Source organism: Fringilla coelebs (genome assembly GCF_963513975.1).
Source record: "Fringilla coelebs genome assembly, chromosome: 37".
Taxonomy (NCBI): Eukaryota; Metazoa; Chordata; class Aves; order Passeriformes; family Fringillidae; genus Fringilla; species Fringilla coelebs.
In genome coordinates this window covers 615,573-632,151 of record NC_140063.1, presented here as the reverse complement: position 1 = coordinate 632,151, position 16,579 = coordinate 615,573, and the positions used below count along the sequence as shown (strand labels likewise).

Sequence of the window (16,579 nt, the reverse complement as noted above, 5' to 3'; positions counted from 1 at the left end):
ACGGATTTTTGGGGTCCCCCCGGGGGATTTTGGGGTCCCCCGGAGAAAATTTTGGGGTCCCCCGTCGGATTTTTGGGGTCCCCCCGGCCGATTTTGGCCCCTCCTTGAGAGATTTTGGGGCCACTCCAAAGGGATTTTTTGAGTCTCTCTCTCCAGATTTTGGGGATCCCCCGGACGGATTTTTTTGTCCCTCCCCAGCAGATTTTGGGGTTCCCCCGAGAAAATTTTGGGGTCCCCCGTCGGATTTTTGGGGTCCCCCAGGCGGATTTTGGCCCCTCCTGGAGAGATTTTGGGGCCGCCCCAAACGGATTTTTTGAGTCTCTCTCTCTTCAGATTTTGGGGATCCCCCGGACGGATTTTTGGGGATCCCCCGGGGGATGTGGGGGTCCCCCCGCACCTGGCTGAGCCCCAGCAGGCGGCTGACGTTCTCGGACAGGTAAATCATGTCGCCGCCCTCGCTCAGCACCATCACGAAGCCGCTCAGAGCCTGCAGGTAGCAGCCGTCCACAGCCTCGGCCGCCGCCGCCCAGGCGCCTGGGGGGATCCGGGGGGGGCGTCAGGGGGTCCCCGAAATCATGGGGGGGTCGGGGGTACCCCAAAAGGGTCGGGGGTCTTGGGGGGGTAAGGGTTAACCCGACCCCTCCCCTTGTATGGGACCATTCAGGCATTTGGGGAGGGGTTTGGGGGGTTTGGGGGGGGGATTCAAGGGGTTGGGGGGGTTGGGGAGGGGTCTGGGGGCGTCAGGGGGTCCCCGAAATCATGGGGGGGGCGGGGGTACCCCAAAAGGGTCGGGGGTCTTGGGGGGGTAAGGGTTAACCCGACCCCATCCCTTGGTTGGGACCGTTCAGGCATTTGGGGAGGGGTTTGGGGGGGGGATTCAAGGGGCTGGGGGGGCTGGGGAGGGGTCTGGGGGCGTCAGGGGGTCCCCGAAATGATGGGAGGGTCTGGGGTACCCCAAAAGGGTCGGGGGTCTTGGGGGGCTGAGGGTGGATTTGGGGGTCCCGACAGGGATTTGGGATTCCCGATGGATTTGGGGGCGTTCCCGATGAATTTGGGGGTCCTGGTGAGGATTTGGGGGGTCCTGATCAGGATTTGGGGGGTCCCGATGAGGATTTGGGGGTCCCGATGAGGATTTGGGGGTCCTGATCAGGATTTGGGGGGGGCCTGATGAAAATTTGGGGGGTCCCGCTGAGGATTTGGGGGTCCTGATGAGGATTTGGGGGGTCCTGATCAGGATTTGGGGGGTCCTGATGAGGATTTGGGGTTCCCGATCAGGATTTGGGGGGTCCCGGTGAGGATTTGGGGGTCCCGATGAGAATTTGGGGGGTCCCGATGAGGATTTGGGGGGTCCTGATCAGGATTTGGGGGGTCCCGATGAGGATTTGGGGGTCCCGATGAGGATTTGGGGGGGCTCCTGGTGAGGATTTGGGGTTCCCGATGAGGATTTGGGGGTCCCGATGAGAATTTGGGGGGTCCCGATGAGGATTTGGGGGGTCCCGATCACGATTTGGGGGGGTCCCGATGAGGATTTGGGGGTTCCGATCAGAATTTGGGGGTCCTGATGAGGATTTGGGGGGGGTTCCCGGTGGGTTTTGGAGTCCCGATGAATTTGGGGCTCCAAGAGGGTTTTGGGGGGGTCCCGGTGAGGATTTGGGGGGGTCCCGATGAGGATTTGGGGGTGCTCCTGGTGAGGATTTGGGGGTGGTTTTGGGGGTGGGATCCCGGTGGATCTGGGGAGGTTCCCGAGGAATTTGGGGGGTCAGGGTGGATCTGGGGGGGCTCCCGGCGGTTTTTGGGGTTCGGGGGGTTGTGGGGGGTCCCGATGAGGATTTGGGGGTGCTCCTGGTGAGGATTTGGGGGGGTCCCGATGAGGATTTGGGGGTGCTCCTGGTGAGGATTTGGGGATGGATTTGGGGGGGATCCCGGCGGATTTGGAGTGCTTCCCGGTGGGTTTTGGGGTTCCCGAGGAATTCGGGGTTCAGGGCGGATCTGGGGGGGCTCCCGGTGGTTTTTGGGGTTCGGGGGGTTGTGGGGGGTCCCGGTGAGGATTTGGGGGTGCTCCTGGTGAGGATTTGGGGGGGGGATCCCGGCGGATCTGGGGTGGGAAGTTCCCGATGAATTTGGGAGTCCCAGTGCGGAATTGGGGTTCCCGATGGATTTGGGGGGTCAGGGTGGATCTGGGGGGGCTCCCGGTAGTTTTGGGGGTTCGGGGGGTTTGGGGGGGTCCCGATGAGGATTTGGGGGTGCTCCTGGTGAGGATTTGGGGGTGGTTTTGGGGGTGGGATCCCGGTGGATCTGGGGAGGTTCCCGATGAATTTGGGAGTCCCGGTGCGGAATTGGGGTTCCCGATGGATTTGGGGGTTCAGGGTGGATCCGGGGGGGGGCTCCCGGCGGTTTTTGGGGTTCGGGGGGTTTCGGGGGGTCCCGATGAGGATTTGGGGGGTCCCGATGAGGATTTGGGGGTGCTCCTGGCGAGGATTTGGGGGTGGATTCCGGGGTAGGATCCCGGTGGATCTGGGGAGGATCCCGATGGATTCGGGGGGTTCCCGGTGGGTTTTGGGGTCCCGATGAATTTGGGGCTCCAAGAGGGTTTTGGGGGGGTCCCGATGAGGATTTGGGGGTGCTCCTGGTGAGGATTCGGGGGTGGGATCCCGGTGGATCTGGGGTGGGAAGTTCCCGATGGATTTGCGAGTCCCGGTGCGGAATTGGGGTTCCCGAGGAATTTGGGGGTTCAGGGCGGATCCGGGGGTGCTCCCGGTGGTTTTTGGGGTTCGGGGGGTTTGGGGGGACCCCTGACCGGCGGCCAGCAGGCGCTGCACGCGCAGGTAGCTGATGGTCAGCCGCATGATGGACGCTTTGTCCAGGTGGGCGCTGACGCCGCGGGCGAAGGGCAGCGCCAGCGCCAGCTGCCCGAACACCTCGGCCTCGCGGCTCCGCCGGCACCGGGCGGCGTCCCGGGAGCGCTCCCGGCGGCCCTCGGGGGTCGGCCTGGGGGGGACCCCAAAAATCAGATCCCAAAAAGCCCAAACTGAACCCTAAAAACCCCAAAATCCCCAAAACTGAACCCCAAATCCCAAAAAATCCCCCAAAAAATGAACCCCAAATCCCCCAAAATCCCCCCAAAAACGAACCCCAAAATCCCCCAAAAATGAACCCCCAAACCCTCAAAAAATCCCAAAAAAATGAACCCCAAATCCCCCAAAAATGAACCCCAGAAACCCCAAACTGAACCCCAAAAACCCCAAACGGAACCCCAAAACCTGCCCCTTTATAACCAAAACTTCCCCCAGTGAACCCCAGCCTGTCCCGGGAGCGCTCCCGGCGGCTCTCGGGGGTCGGCCTGGGGGGCACCCCAAAAATCAGATCCCAAAAAGCCCAAACTGAACCCTAAAAACCCCAAAATCCCAAAAACTGAACCCCAAATCCCAAAAAATCCCCCAAAAAATGAACTCCAAATCCCCCAAAATCCCCCCAAAAACGAACCCCAAAATCCCCCAAAAATGAACCCCCAAACCCTCAAAAAATCCCCAAAAAAATGAACCCCAAATCCCCCAAAAATGAACCCCAGAAACCCCAAACTGAACCCCAAAAACCCCAAAATCCCCAAACGGAACCCCAAACCTGCCCCTTTATAACCAAAACTTCCCCCAGTGAACCCCACCCTGTCCCGGGAGCGCTCCCGGCGACCCTCGGGGGTCGGCCTGGGGGGCACCCCAAAAATCAGATCCCAAAAAGCCCAAACTGAACCCTAAAAACCCCAAAAACCCCAAAACCTGAACCCCGAATCCCCAAAAACTGAACCCCAAAACCCCAAAAATCCCCCAAAAATGAACCCCAAAATCCCCCAAAAATGAACCCCAAAATCCCCCAAAAATTAACCCCAAATCCCCAAAAATGAACCCCAAAAATGAACCCCAGAAACCCCAAACTGAACCCCCAAACCCTCAAAAAATCCCAAAAAAATGAACCCCAAATCCCCCAAAATCCCCCAAAAATGAACCCCAGAAACCCCAAACTGAACCCCAAAAATCTCAAACTGTCCCCATTCCCCCCATCCCAAATCCCCATTTTTTCCCGGTTTTTCCCCATCTTTTCCCATTTTCCCATTTTTTCCCCATTTTTTCCCATTTTTCCCCCATTTTTCCCCATTTTCCCCCATTTTTCCCATTCTTCCCCATTTTTTCCGGGTTTTCCCCATTTTTTCACATTTTTTCCCATTTTTCCCCATTTTTTCCCATTTTTTTTTCATTTTTCCCCATTTTTTCACCGTTTCCCCCCATTTTTTCCAGGATTTCCCAGGATTTCCCACGGATTCCCGAGTTTTTCCCGTGCCGTGGGGCCGCTCCCGGTTCGGGCTGTCCCCGTTGCCCCCACCCCAAATCCCCCTATTTTTTCCCCATTTTTTCCCTATTTTTTCGCGGTTTTCCCCCATTTTTTCGCGGTTTTTTCCCAATTTTTCCCATTTTTTCCCATTTTTTTCCTTTTTCCCCCCATTTTCCCGTTCTCCCACGGGTTCCCGAGTTTTTCCGTGCCGTGGGGCCGCTCCCGGTTCGGGCTGTCCCCGTTGCCCCCCACCCCAAATCCCCCTATTTTTTCCCCATTTTTTCCATTTTTTCGCCGTTTTTTCCATTTTTTCCCATTTTTTCCCATTTTTTCCCTTTTTCCCCCCATTTTCCCACTCTCCCGAGTTTTTCCCGTGCCGTGGGGCCGCGCCCGGTTCGGGCTGTCCCCGTTGCCCCCCACCCCAAATCCCCATTTTTTCCCCATTTTTTTCCCCATTTTTCCCATTTTTTCGCGGTTTTTTTTCCATTTTTTCGCGGTTTTTTCCCATTTTTTCGGTTTTTCCCCCCATTTTCCCACTCTCCCGAGTTTTTTCCGTGCCGTGGGGCCGCGCACGTGCCGCGCCCGGTTCGGGATGTCCCCGTTGCCCCCCACCCCATTTTTCCCATTTTTCCCCCATTTTTTCGCGGTTTTTCCCATTCTTTCGCGGTTTTTCCCCATTTTTTCGCTTTTTTTTCCCATTTTTTCCCTTTTTCCCCCCATTTTCCCACTCTCCCGAGTTTTTCCCGTGCCGTGGGGCCGCTCCCGGTTCGGGCTGTCCCCGTTGCCCCCCACCCCATTTTCCCCATTTTTTCCCCATTTTTTCGCGGTTTTTTCCCATTTTTCCCCATTTTTTTCCCATTTTTTCGCGGTTTTTTCCCATTTTTTCCCTTTTTCCCCCCATTTTCCCACTCTCCCGAGTTTTTTCCGTGCCGTGGGGCCGCGCACGTGCCGCGCCCGGGACGGGCTGTTCCCGTTCCCTGTTCCCGTTCCCGTTCCTGTTCCTGGCTCCGAGCCCGGGGGGCCGCGGCCGGGGGAGCTCGGGGGCCCCGAGGGGGGCGTGGCCATGCAAATGCATGGTGATTTATGCAAATGAGGGGGCGTGAAAGGGAGGATTGGGACTGGGAGCAGCAGCGGGATGGGACTGGGACCAGTGCAGGGCGCAAACTGGGACCAACTGGCACCAGTATAAGGCACAAATTGGGACCAGTACAGGGAGCAAACTGGGACCAGTACACGGTACAAACTGGGACCAGTACAGGGAGCAAACTGGGACCAGTGCACGGTACAAACTGGGACCAGTGCAGGGCACAAACTGGGACCAACTGGCACCAGTATAAGGCACAAACTGGGACCAGTACAGGGAGCAAACTGGGACCAGTGCACGGTACAAACTGGGACCAGTGCAGGGCACAAACTGGGACCAGAACCGGGCACAAACTGGGACCAGTACAGGGCGCAAACTGGGACCAACTGGCACCAGTACAGGGCACAAACTGGGACCAGTGCAGGGCACAGACTGGGACCAGCACACGGTGCAAACTGGGACCAGAACCGGTCGCTAACTGGGACCAGTACAGGGCACAAACTGGGACCAGTGCAGGGCGCAAACTGGGACCAGTACAGGGCGCAAACTGGGACCAGTACACAGTACAAACTGGGACCAGTGCAGGGCGCAAACTGGGATCAGTACAAGGCACAAACTGGGACCAGTGCACAATGCAAACTGGGACCAGTACAGGGCGCAAACTGGGACCAGTATGGGGTGCAAACTGGGACCAGAACCGGGCTCTGACTGGGACCAGTACCAGGCTCTAACTGGGACCAGTACAGGGCACAAACTGGGACCAGTGCAGGGCACTAACTGGGACCACTACCCGGTGCTAACTGGGACCAGTGCAGGGCACAGACTGGGACCAGCACACGGTGCAAACTGGGACCAGAACCGGTCGCTAACTGGGACCAGTACAGGGCACAAACTGGGACCAGTGCAGGGCGCAAACTGGGACCAGTACATGGTACAAACTGGGACCAGAACCGGTCGCTAACTGGGACCAGTACACAGCACAAACTGGGACCAGTACAGGGCACAAACTGGGACCAGTACACGGTACAAACTGGAACCAGCACCAGGCACTAACTGGGACCAGTGCATGGTACAAACTGGGATCAGTACTGGTCACAAACTGGGACCAGTGCAGGGCACAGACTGGGACCAGTACATGGTACAAACTGGGACCAGAACCGGGCGCAAACTGGGACCAGTACAGGGCACAAACTGGGACCAGCGCAGGGCGCAAACTGGGACCAGTACAGGGCACAAACTGGGACCAGTACAGAGCGCAAACTGGGACCAGTGCAGGGCGCAAACTGGGACCAGTACACAGTACAAACTGGGACCAGAACCGGGCGCAAACTGGGACCAGTACCGGTCACTAACTGGGACCAGTGCAGAGTGCAAACTGGGACCAGTACAGGGCACAGACTGGGACCAGTACACAGTACAAACTGGGACCAGCACACGGTACTAACTGGGACCAGCACACGGTACAAACTGGGACCAGTACAGGGCGCAAACTGGGACCAGCACCAGTTGCTAACTGGGACCAGCACTGGTCACTAACTGGGACCAGCACACGGTACAAACTGGGACCAGTACAGGGCACAAACTGAGACCAGTACCAGTCGCTAACTGGGACCGGTACAGGGCACAGACTGGGACTAGTACACGGTACAAACTGGGACCAGCACCAGTTGCTAACTGGGACCAGCACATGGTACAAACTGGGACCAGTACCGGTCACTAACTGGGACCAGCACATGGTACAAACTGGGACCAGTACCGGTCACTAACTGGGACCAGCACATGGTACAAACTGGGACCAGAACTGGTCGCTAACTGGGACCAGTACAGGGTACAAACTGGGACCAGTACAGGGCGCAAACTGGGACCAGTACAGGGTACAAACTGGGACCAGTGCACAATGCAAACTGGGACCAGTACCGGTCATTAACTGGGACCAGCACACGGTACAAACTGGGACCAGTACAGGGCGCAAACTGGGACCAGTGCCGGGCACAAACTTTTGGGGGTCCCTGAGCCCCCCCGGGCGCCACGTGGGACCCCCCCCCCCCCAATTCGGGGGTCCCGCCCCGATCTGGGACCCTCCCAAAGTCCCCAAAATCCCCAAAAGTCCCCAAAGTCCCCAAAAGTCCCCAAAAGTCCCCAAAGTCCCCCAAAAGTCCCCAAACTCCTCCCGAGCCCCCCCCCAGGAGCAGCCCCCGTTTTAGGGGCCGGTCCCGACCCCCCGGGACCCCCAAACCGACCCCGGGACCCCCCCCCCAATTCCCGGTCCCGCCCCCCCCGGGGGTCCCGGTGCTGGGACACCCAAAGGGGGGCGGATCCCGCCGCCCCCTCCCCCCAATTCCTGCTCCGGGACCCCCCCAAATCAACCGGACCCCGCCCCCCCCCGAGGGTCCCAGCACCGGGACCCCCCCCGGGACCGATCCCGCCCTTTCCGGGGGTCCCGGGACCCCCCCCAAATCAACCGGACCCCGCCCCCCCCGAGGGTCCCATCCCGGGACCCCCCCCGGGACCGATCCCGCCCTTTCCGGGGGTCCCGGGACCCCCCCCAAATCAACCGGACCCCGCCCCCCCCGAGGTTCCCATTCCCTGGACGCCCCCCAAACCGAGCCCCGCCCCCTCCGAGGGTCCCAAACCGGACCCCACCCCCCCGGTGGCCGCTCCGGGACCCCCCCCCAGCAATTCCAGCCCCGGGACCCCTCCCCAAACCGAGCCCCGCCCCCCCCGAGGGTCCCAACCGCGGGACCCCCACCCCGGGGCCGGACCCCGCCCCTCCCGGGGGTCGCGTTCCCGGACCCCGCCCCCCCGGGGGTCGCCTTACCGGGACCCCCCCGTGGCCGGTGACCCCTCCAGGACCCCCCCCGGGGGTCTGAGCCCCGGGACCCCTCCCCAAAAGCCCCGCGCCCCCCCCGTACCTCGGCCCGGGCCGCCCGTCCATGGCCGCCGCTGCCGCGCCCTCCGCACCCACCGCGCCGAGCCCCCTCCTCGGACACGCCCCCTCCTCGGACACGCCCCCTCCGGCAGGCCACGCCCCCGTCGGGACACGCCCCTCACTCACACACCCCCCTGCGGGACACGCCCCCTCCCCAAAAATACCCCCAGCGGGACACGCCCCCTTGTGCACACGCCCCTTTAAAGAATGCCACGCCCATTCTAAATAAGCCACGCCCACACCGCCACGCCCTTCACGGTCACGCCCCCTCCGTGAAATAGCCACACGCCTTCTTCAAGACCACGCCCATTTTAAAAAAGCCCTCATTATAGACCACGCCTACTATGTCGACCACGCCCCTTGGGTCTACACCTCGTTGTGGGCGTGGTCTGATGCCGACCACACCCCCTCACCTGGACACGACCGCGCCCCCGCACAGACCACGCCCACCACTCGATAACGAATTGTCCCGCTCGTCTCGTTGGCCACGCCCCCTTCGGCACGTGTCACTACCGGCCCTGAGGCCACGCCCACAAAACGCCGGCCACGCCCCCCGCGACCCCCAAAATTCCCTTTGAGCCCCCCCCGAATTTACCCTGAGCCCGCGACCCCTCCCCAAATCGGCTCCGGGACCCCCAAAATCCCCACAAATATCCCCAAATCCCCTTGGGATTCCCAAAATCCCCTCTGGGACCCCCAAATATCCCCAAATCCCCCTGGGACCCCCAAAATCCCCTCTGGGACCCCCCAAATATCCCCAAATATCCCCAAATCCTCCTGGGACCCCCAAAATCCCCTCTGGGACCCCCCAAATATCCCCAAATATCCCCAAAATCCCCTCTGGGACCCCCAAATAGCCCCAAATTCCCCTGGGATCCCTAAAATCCCCTCTGGGACCCCCCAAATATCCCCAAATCCCCCTGGGACCCCCAAAATCCCCTCTGGGACCTCCAAATATCCCCAAATTCCCCTGGGACCCCCCAAATATCCCCAAATTCCCCCCTGGGACCCCCAAAATCCCCTCTGGGACCCCCCAAATATCCCCAAATTCCCCTGTGGGACCCCCAAAATCCCCTCTGGGACCCCCCAAATATCCCCAAATCCTCCTGGGACCCCCAAAATCCCCTCTGGGACCCCCCAAATATCCCCAAATCCTCCTGGGACCCCCAAAATCCCCTCTGGGACCCCCCAAATATCCCCAAATCCCCCTGGGACCCCCAAAATCCCCTCTGGGACCCCCCAAATATCCCCAAATCCTCCTGGGACCCCCAAAATCCCCTCTGGGACCCCCCAAATATCCCCAAACTCCCCTGGGATCCCCAAATTCCCCTCTGGGACCCCAAAACCCCCCTAAGTTACCCCAAATTCCCATCTGGGACCCCAAAACCCCCCTAAGTTCCCCCAAATTCCCCTCTGGGACCCCCAAAATTCCCCCCGGATTTCCCCAAATTCCCCTCTGGGACTCCAAAATTCCCCAAAATTCTCCCAAATTCCCCTCTGGGACCCCCAAATCCCCCCCCGGGTTCCCCAAATTCCCCCCGGGACCCCCAAACTCTCCTGAGACCCCGCCCCTCGTCAAGGCCACGCCCATTGAGTTATGGCCACGCCCACCTCGCCCTCCCATTGGCCGCCGGGCCCGCGGCGACCCGGAAGTGGCTCCGCCCAGGCCGTGCCCCGGAAGCGCGGCGGGAGCGGCGGGAGCGGCAGAGCGGCAGCCATGTGAGAGCGGCGGGGAAAACGGGGCAAAAACCGGGAAAAACGGGAAAAAACGGGAAAAAACCGGGAAAAACCGGGGGGAAACCGCAACGGGGAGGGGCAGGGAGCGGAGGGAGAGCGGGGGGAGCCGGGGAGAGGCGGAACGGGGGGGATGCGGAACGGGGCCGGGCCTGGGCCTGGTTTGGAGGCCGTGCTGGCCCCGCCGGTGTTCCCAAAGGTGTCCCAGTGTCCCCAAAGGTGTCCCGGTGTCCCCAAAGGTGTCCCGGTGTCCCCAAACCGGTCCCGGTGTCCCCAAACGTGTCCCGGTGTGCCCAAACCTGTCCCGGTGTCCCCAAACCTGTCCCCAAACGTGTTCCGGTGTCCCCAAACCTGTCCCCATCCCTGTCCTATGTCCCCATCCCTGTCCCCATCTCTGTCCCGGTGTCCTCAAACCGGTCCCGGTGTCCCCAAACCTGTCCCGGTGTCCCCAGGCCTGTCCCCAAACATGTCCTGGTGTCCCCAAACGTGTCCCCATGTCCCCAAACCTGTCCCCATCCCTGTCCCATGTCCCCAGACCTGTCCCCATCTCTGTCCCGGTGTCCCCAAACCGGTCCTGGTGTCCCCAGACCTGTCCCAGTGTCCTCAAACCTGTCCCAGTGTCCCCAAACCTGTCCCCAAACTGGTCCTGGTGTCCCCAGACCTGTCCCAGCATCCTCAAACCTGTCCTGGTGTCCCCAAAACTGTCCCCAAACCTGTCCCCATCCCTGTCCCCGTGTCCCCAAACCTGTCCCCATCCCTGTCCCCATCCCTGTCTCAGTGTCCCCATCCCTGTCCCGATGTCCCCAAACCTGTCCCCATCCCTGTCCCCGTGTCCCCAAACCTGTCCCTATCTCTGTCCTGGTGTTCCCCAAAGTTTTCCCGTGTCCCCATCCCTGTCCCGCTGTCCCCAAACCAGTCCCGGTGTCCCCATCTCTGTCCTGGTGTCCCCAGACCTGTCCCAGTGTCCCCATCCCTGTCCCCGTGTCCCCAAACCTGTCCCCATCCCTGTCCTGGTGTTCCCCAAACTTCTCCCGTGTCCCCAGACCTGTCCCCGTGTCCCCAAACCTGTCCCCGTGTCCCCAAACCTGTCCCCATCCCTGTCCTGGTGTCCCCAAACCTGTCCCCATCCCTGTCCCCATGTCCCCAAACCTGTCCTGCCCTGTCCTGTCGCCTCCCTGTCCGCAGGATCCAGGTGTCCCCACGCTGTCCCCACGCTGTCCCCAACGTCCCCCTGGTGTCCCCAGGAGCTGCTGACCCAGCCCAAGAGCGAGTGACCCCCGAGAACGACCCTCATGTCCCTGTGTCCCCATGTCCCCTTGTTCCCCTGATGTCCCCACAATGTCCCTGATGTCCCAGTGGTGTCCCTAATGTCCCCCTGGTGTCCCCAACGTCCCCCGGTGTCCCCAGGAGCTGCTGACCCAGCCCAAGAGCGAGATGACCCCCAAGAACGACCCTCATGTCCCTGTGTCCCCTTGTTCCCCTGACGTCCCCACAATGTCCCTGATGTCCCCACGATGTCCCTGATGTCCCCATGGTGTCCCCAACGTCCCAATGGTGTCCCCAGGAGCTGCTGACCCAGCCCAAGAGCGAGATGACCCCCAAGAACGACATCCATGTCCCTGTGTCCCCATGTCCCCCTTGTTTCCCTGATGTCCCCACGATGTCCCTGATGTCCCAGTGGTGTCCCCAACGTCCCCCTGGTGTCCCCAGAAGCTGCTGACCCAGCCCAAGAGCGAGTGACCCCCGAGAACGACCTCCATGTCCCCATGTCCCCTGATTTCCATGGTGTCCCCATGGTATCCCAGTGTCCCCACAATGTCCCTGATGTCCCAATGGTGTCCCCAATGATGTCCATGATGTCCCCAACGTCCCCCTGGTGTCCCCAGAAGCTGCTGACCCAGCCCAAGAGCGAGATGACCCCAGAGAACGACCTCCATGTCCCCATGTCCCCTGATTTCCATGATGTCCCCACGGTATCCCAGTGTCCCCACCATGTCCCTGGTGTCCCAGTGGTGTCCCCAACGTCCCCCTGGTGTCCCCAGGAGCCTGCTGAACAAGCCCAAGAGCGAGATGACGCCCGAGGAGCTGCAGAAGCGCGAGGAGGAGGAGTTCAACACGGGCCCGCTGTCGGTGCTGACGCAGAGCGTCAAGAACAACACCCAGGTGCTCATCAACTGCCGCAACAACAAGAAGCTGCTGGGCCGCGTCAAGGCCTTCGACAGGTGTGTCCTCCGTGTCCCCAAGGTGTCACCGGGGTCCCCAAGGTGTCACCTGGGTCCCCAAGGTGTCACCTGGGTCAGATCAGTGTCCCCATGGTGTCCCCATGGTGCTCTCAGGTCTCCCAAGTTCAGCTCAGTGGCCTCAAGGGCTCCCCTGGGCCACGTCAAGGCCTTCGACAGGTGTGTCCTCCGTGTCCCCAAGGTGTCACCTGAATCCCCAAGGTGTCACCAGGGTCAGATCAGTGTCCCCACGGTGTCCCCATGGTGGTCTCAGTTCTCATGGGTTCCCCTGGGCCTTCAACAGATTTATCTCTGAGGTTTTCAATGTCCCCAAAGTGTCCCCAAGGTGTCACCAGGGTCCCCAAGGTGTCACCAGAGTCCCCAAGGTGTCACCAGGGGCAGATCAGTGTCCCCACGGTGTCCCCATGGTGTCCCCATGGTGTGCTCATGGTGGGCTCAGTTCTCCCATGTTCAGCTCAGTGGCCTCAAGGGCTCCCCTGGGTCATGGACAGGTCTGTCCCTAATGTCCCCAAGGTCCCCAAAGTGTCCCCAAGGGCTCCATGGTGTCCCCATGGTGTCCTCAGTGTCCCCATGGTGGGCTCAGTTCTCCCAGGTTCAGCTCAGTGGCCTCAAGGGCTCCCCTGGGCCACGTCAAGGCCTTCGACAGGTGTGTCCTCCGTGTCCCCAAGGTGTCACCAGGGTCCCCAAGGTGTCACCAGGGTCAGATCGGTGTCCCCATGGTGTCCCCACGGTGTCCCCATGGTGGTCTCAGTTCTCATGGGTTCCCCTGGGCCTTCAACAGATTTATCTCTGAGGTTTTCAATGTCCCCAAAGTGTCCCCAAGGTATCACCTCGGTCCCCAAAGTGTCACCTGGGTTTTTCCCCCAAAACTCCATTTCCTGACCCCTAAAATCCCCATTTTTCCCCTTCAAATCCCCATTTTCCCCCTAAAATTTCCATTTTTTCCCCTAAAATCCCCATTTTTTCCCCTAAAATCCCCCTTTTTTCCCCTAAAATCCCCATTTTTTCCCAAAACCCCCATTTCCCCCCCCCAAAATCCCCATTTTCCCCCCTAAAATCCCCATTTTTCCCCCTGATATCCCCATTTTCCCCCCAAAATCCCCATTTTTCCCCCTAAAATCCCCATTTTTTCCCCCAAAATCCCCATTTTCCCCCCAAAATCCCCATTTCCCCCCCCCAAATCCCCATTTTTCCCCCTAAAATCCCCATTTTTCCCCCTAAAATCCCCATTTTTCCCCCCTAAAATCCCCATTTTCCCCCCTAAAACCCCCATTTTCCCCCTAAAATCCCCATTTCCCCCCCTAAAATCCCCATTTTTCCCCTAAAATCCCCATTTTTCCCCCTAAAATCCCCATTTTACCCCCCAAAAATCCCCATTTTCCCCCTAATATCCCCATTTTTCCCCCCTAAAATCCCCATTTTTTCCCCCAAAATCCCCATTTTTCCCCCCAAAATCCCCATTTTTTCCCCCTAAAATCCCCATTTTTTCCCCTAAAACCCCCATTTCCCCCCCAAAATCCCCATTTTCCCCCTCAAATCCCCATTTTTCCCCCTAAATCCCCATTTTTCTGCCCAAAATCCCCATTTTTTCCCCTAAAATCCCCATTTTTTCCCCTAAAATCCCCATTTTTTCCCCTAAAATCCCCATTTTTTTTCCCAAAATCCCCGTTTTTCCCCCCAAACCCGGCAGGCACTGTAACATGGTGCTGGAGAACGTCAAGGAGATGTGGACGGAGGTGCCCAAGAGCGGCAAGGGCAAGAAGAAATCCAAGCCCGTCAACAAGGACAGGTACATCTCCAAGATGTTCCTGCGCGGCGACTCCGTCATCGTGGTGCTCAGGAACCCCCTCATCGCCGGGAAATAGGGGATGGAACCTTCCAGAACCTTCTGGAACCCCCTGATCGCCGGGAAATAGCGGCTGGAACCTTCCAGAACCATCCCAGAATCCTCCAGAGCCATCTCAGAACCTTCCAGAACCACCCCAGAACCTTCCAGAACCACCCCAGAGCGACTCGGTCATCGTGGTGCTCAGGAACCCCCTGATAGCCAGGAAATAGGGGATGGAACCTTCCAGAACCCTCCAGAACCACCCCAGAACCCTCCAGAACCACCCCAGAACCTTCCAGAACCACCCCAGAGCGACTCGGTCATCGTGGTGCTCAGGAACCCCCTGATAGCCAGGAAATAGGGGATGGAACCTTCCAGAACCCTCCAGAACCACCCCAGAACCCTCCAGAACCACCCCAGAACCTTCTAGAACCATCCCAGAGCGACTTGGTCATCGTGGTGCTCAGGAACCCCCTGATCGCCAGGAAATAGGGGATGGAACCTTCCAGAACCCTCCAGAACCACCCCAGAACCTTCCGGAACCCCCTGATCGCTGGGAAATAGGGGATGGAACCTTCTAGAAACCTCCAAAACCACCCCAGAACCTTCCGGAACCATCCCAGAGCCACTCCGTCATCGTGGTGCTCAGGAACCCCCTGATCGCCGGGAAATAGGGGATGGAACCTTCTAGAACCTTCTGGAACCCCCTGATCGCCGGGAAATAGGGGATGGAACCTTCCAGAACCATCCCAGAAACCTCCAGAACCACCCCAGAACCTTCTGGAACCCCCTGATCGCCGGGAAATAGGGGATGGAACCTTCCAGAACCCTCCCGAATCCTCCAGAACCACCCCAGAACCTTCTGGAACCTTCCAGAACCATCCCAGAGCGACTCGGTCATCGTGGTGCTCAGGAACCCCCTCATCGCCGGGAAATAGGGGATGGAACCTTCCTGAACCTTCTGGAACCCCCTGATCGCCGGGAAATAGCGGCTGGAACCTTCCAGAACCATCCCAGAATCCTCCAGAACCACCCCAGAGCCACTCCGTCATCGTGGTGCTCAGGAACCCCCTGATTGCCGGGAAAGAGGGCCTGGAACCTTCCAGAACCTTCCTGAACCCTCCAGAACCTTCTAGAACCCTCCAGAACCGTCCCAGAACCTTCCGGAGCCCCCTTATCGCTGGGAAATAGGGGCTGGAACCTTCTAGAAACCTCCAAAACCACCCCAGAACCACCCCAGAGCAACTCGGTCATCGTGGTGCTCAGGAACCCCCTGATCGCCGGGAAATAGGGGATGGAACCTTCCAGAACCCTCCAGAACCACCCCAGAACCTTCCGGAACCCCCTCATCGCCGGGAAATAGGGGATGGAACCTTCCAGAACCTTCTGGAACCCCCTCATCACCGGGAAATAGGGGCTGGAACCTTCTAGAAACATCCAGAACCACCCCAGAACCCTCCAGAACCATCCCAGAATCCTCCAGAGCCACCCCAGAACCTTCTAGAACCATCCCAGAGCGACTCGGTCATCGTGGTGCTCAAGAACCCCCTGATTGCCGGGAAAGAGGGCCTGGAACCTTCCAGAACCATCCAGAACCATCCCAGAACCTTCTAGAAATCCCTGATTGCCAGGAAATAGGGGCTGGAACCTTCCAGAACCCTCCAGAACCACCCCAGAACCTTCTGGAACCTTCCAGAGCCATCCCAGAGCGACTCCGTCATCGTGGTGCTCAGGAACCCCCTGATCACCAGGAAATAGGGGATGGAACCTTCTAGAAACCTCCAGAACCACCTCAGAACCCTCCAGAACCTTCCAGAACAATCCCAGAGCGACTCCGTCATCGTGGTGCTCAGGAACCCCCTGATCGCTGGGAAATAGGGGATGGAACCTTCTAGAAACCTCCAGAAACACCCCAGAACCTTCTAGAACCATCCCAGAGCGACTCCGTCATCGTGGTGCTCAGGAACCCCCTGATCGCTGGGAAATAGGGGCTGGAACCTTCTAGAACCATCCCAGAACCCTCCCAGATCCCACTGGAACCTTCCAGAACCACCCCGGAACCTTCCCAGATCCCCCCGGAACCTTCCAGAACCACCCCAGAACCTTCCGGAACCATCCCAGAGCGACTCCGCCATGGCGGTCCTGCACAACCCCCCCGAACACCGGCAAGTAGGGAACGATCCTCAGAACCTTCCGGAACCTTCCCAGATCCACCCCAGAACCTTCCAGAACCACCCCAGAACCTTCCAGAACCTTCCGGAACCATCCCAGAGCGACTCCGCCATGGCGGTCCTGCGCAACCCCCCCGAACACCGGCAAGTAGGGAACGATCCTCGGAACCTTCCAGAACCTTCCCAGATCCACCCCAGAACCTTCCAGAACCACCCCAGAACCTTCCAGAACCTTCCCAGATTCACCCCGGAACCTTCCGGAACCACCCT

General features: G+C 59.5%; 2 protein-coding genes across 2 annotated transcripts in view; one reads left to right on the top strand and one right to left on the bottom strand.

The window, feature by feature from the left end:
• Positions 1-5,388, bottom strand: part of DMPK (DM1 protein kinase) — a gene marked incomplete at its 5' end in the record, with an annotated part of 73,842 nt that extends 68,454 nt beyond the window's left edge. The window contains 4 exons of the mRNA XM_084224408.1: positions 398-534; positions 2,798-2,988; positions 3,276-3,340; positions 5,233-5,388. Coding sequence (XP_084080534.1) covers positions 398-534; positions 2,798-2,988; positions 3,276-3,340; positions 5,233-5,388 — 549 coding nt within the window. The remainder of the gene's footprint in view (positions 1-397; positions 535-2,797; positions 2,989-3,275; positions 3,341-5,232) is intronic.
• Positions 5,389-10,007: 4,619 nt separating this feature from the next.
• Positions 10,008-14,559, top strand: SNRPD2 (small nuclear ribonucleoprotein D2 polypeptide). The gene is made up of 3 exons (XM_084224440.1): positions 10,008-10,055; positions 12,113-12,292; positions 14,001-14,559. Coding segments are annotated over exons 1-3 (357 nt in total). The 5' UTR covers positions 10,008-10,053; the 3' UTR covers positions 14,176-14,559.
• Positions 14,560-16,579: the final 2,020 nt, after the last annotated feature.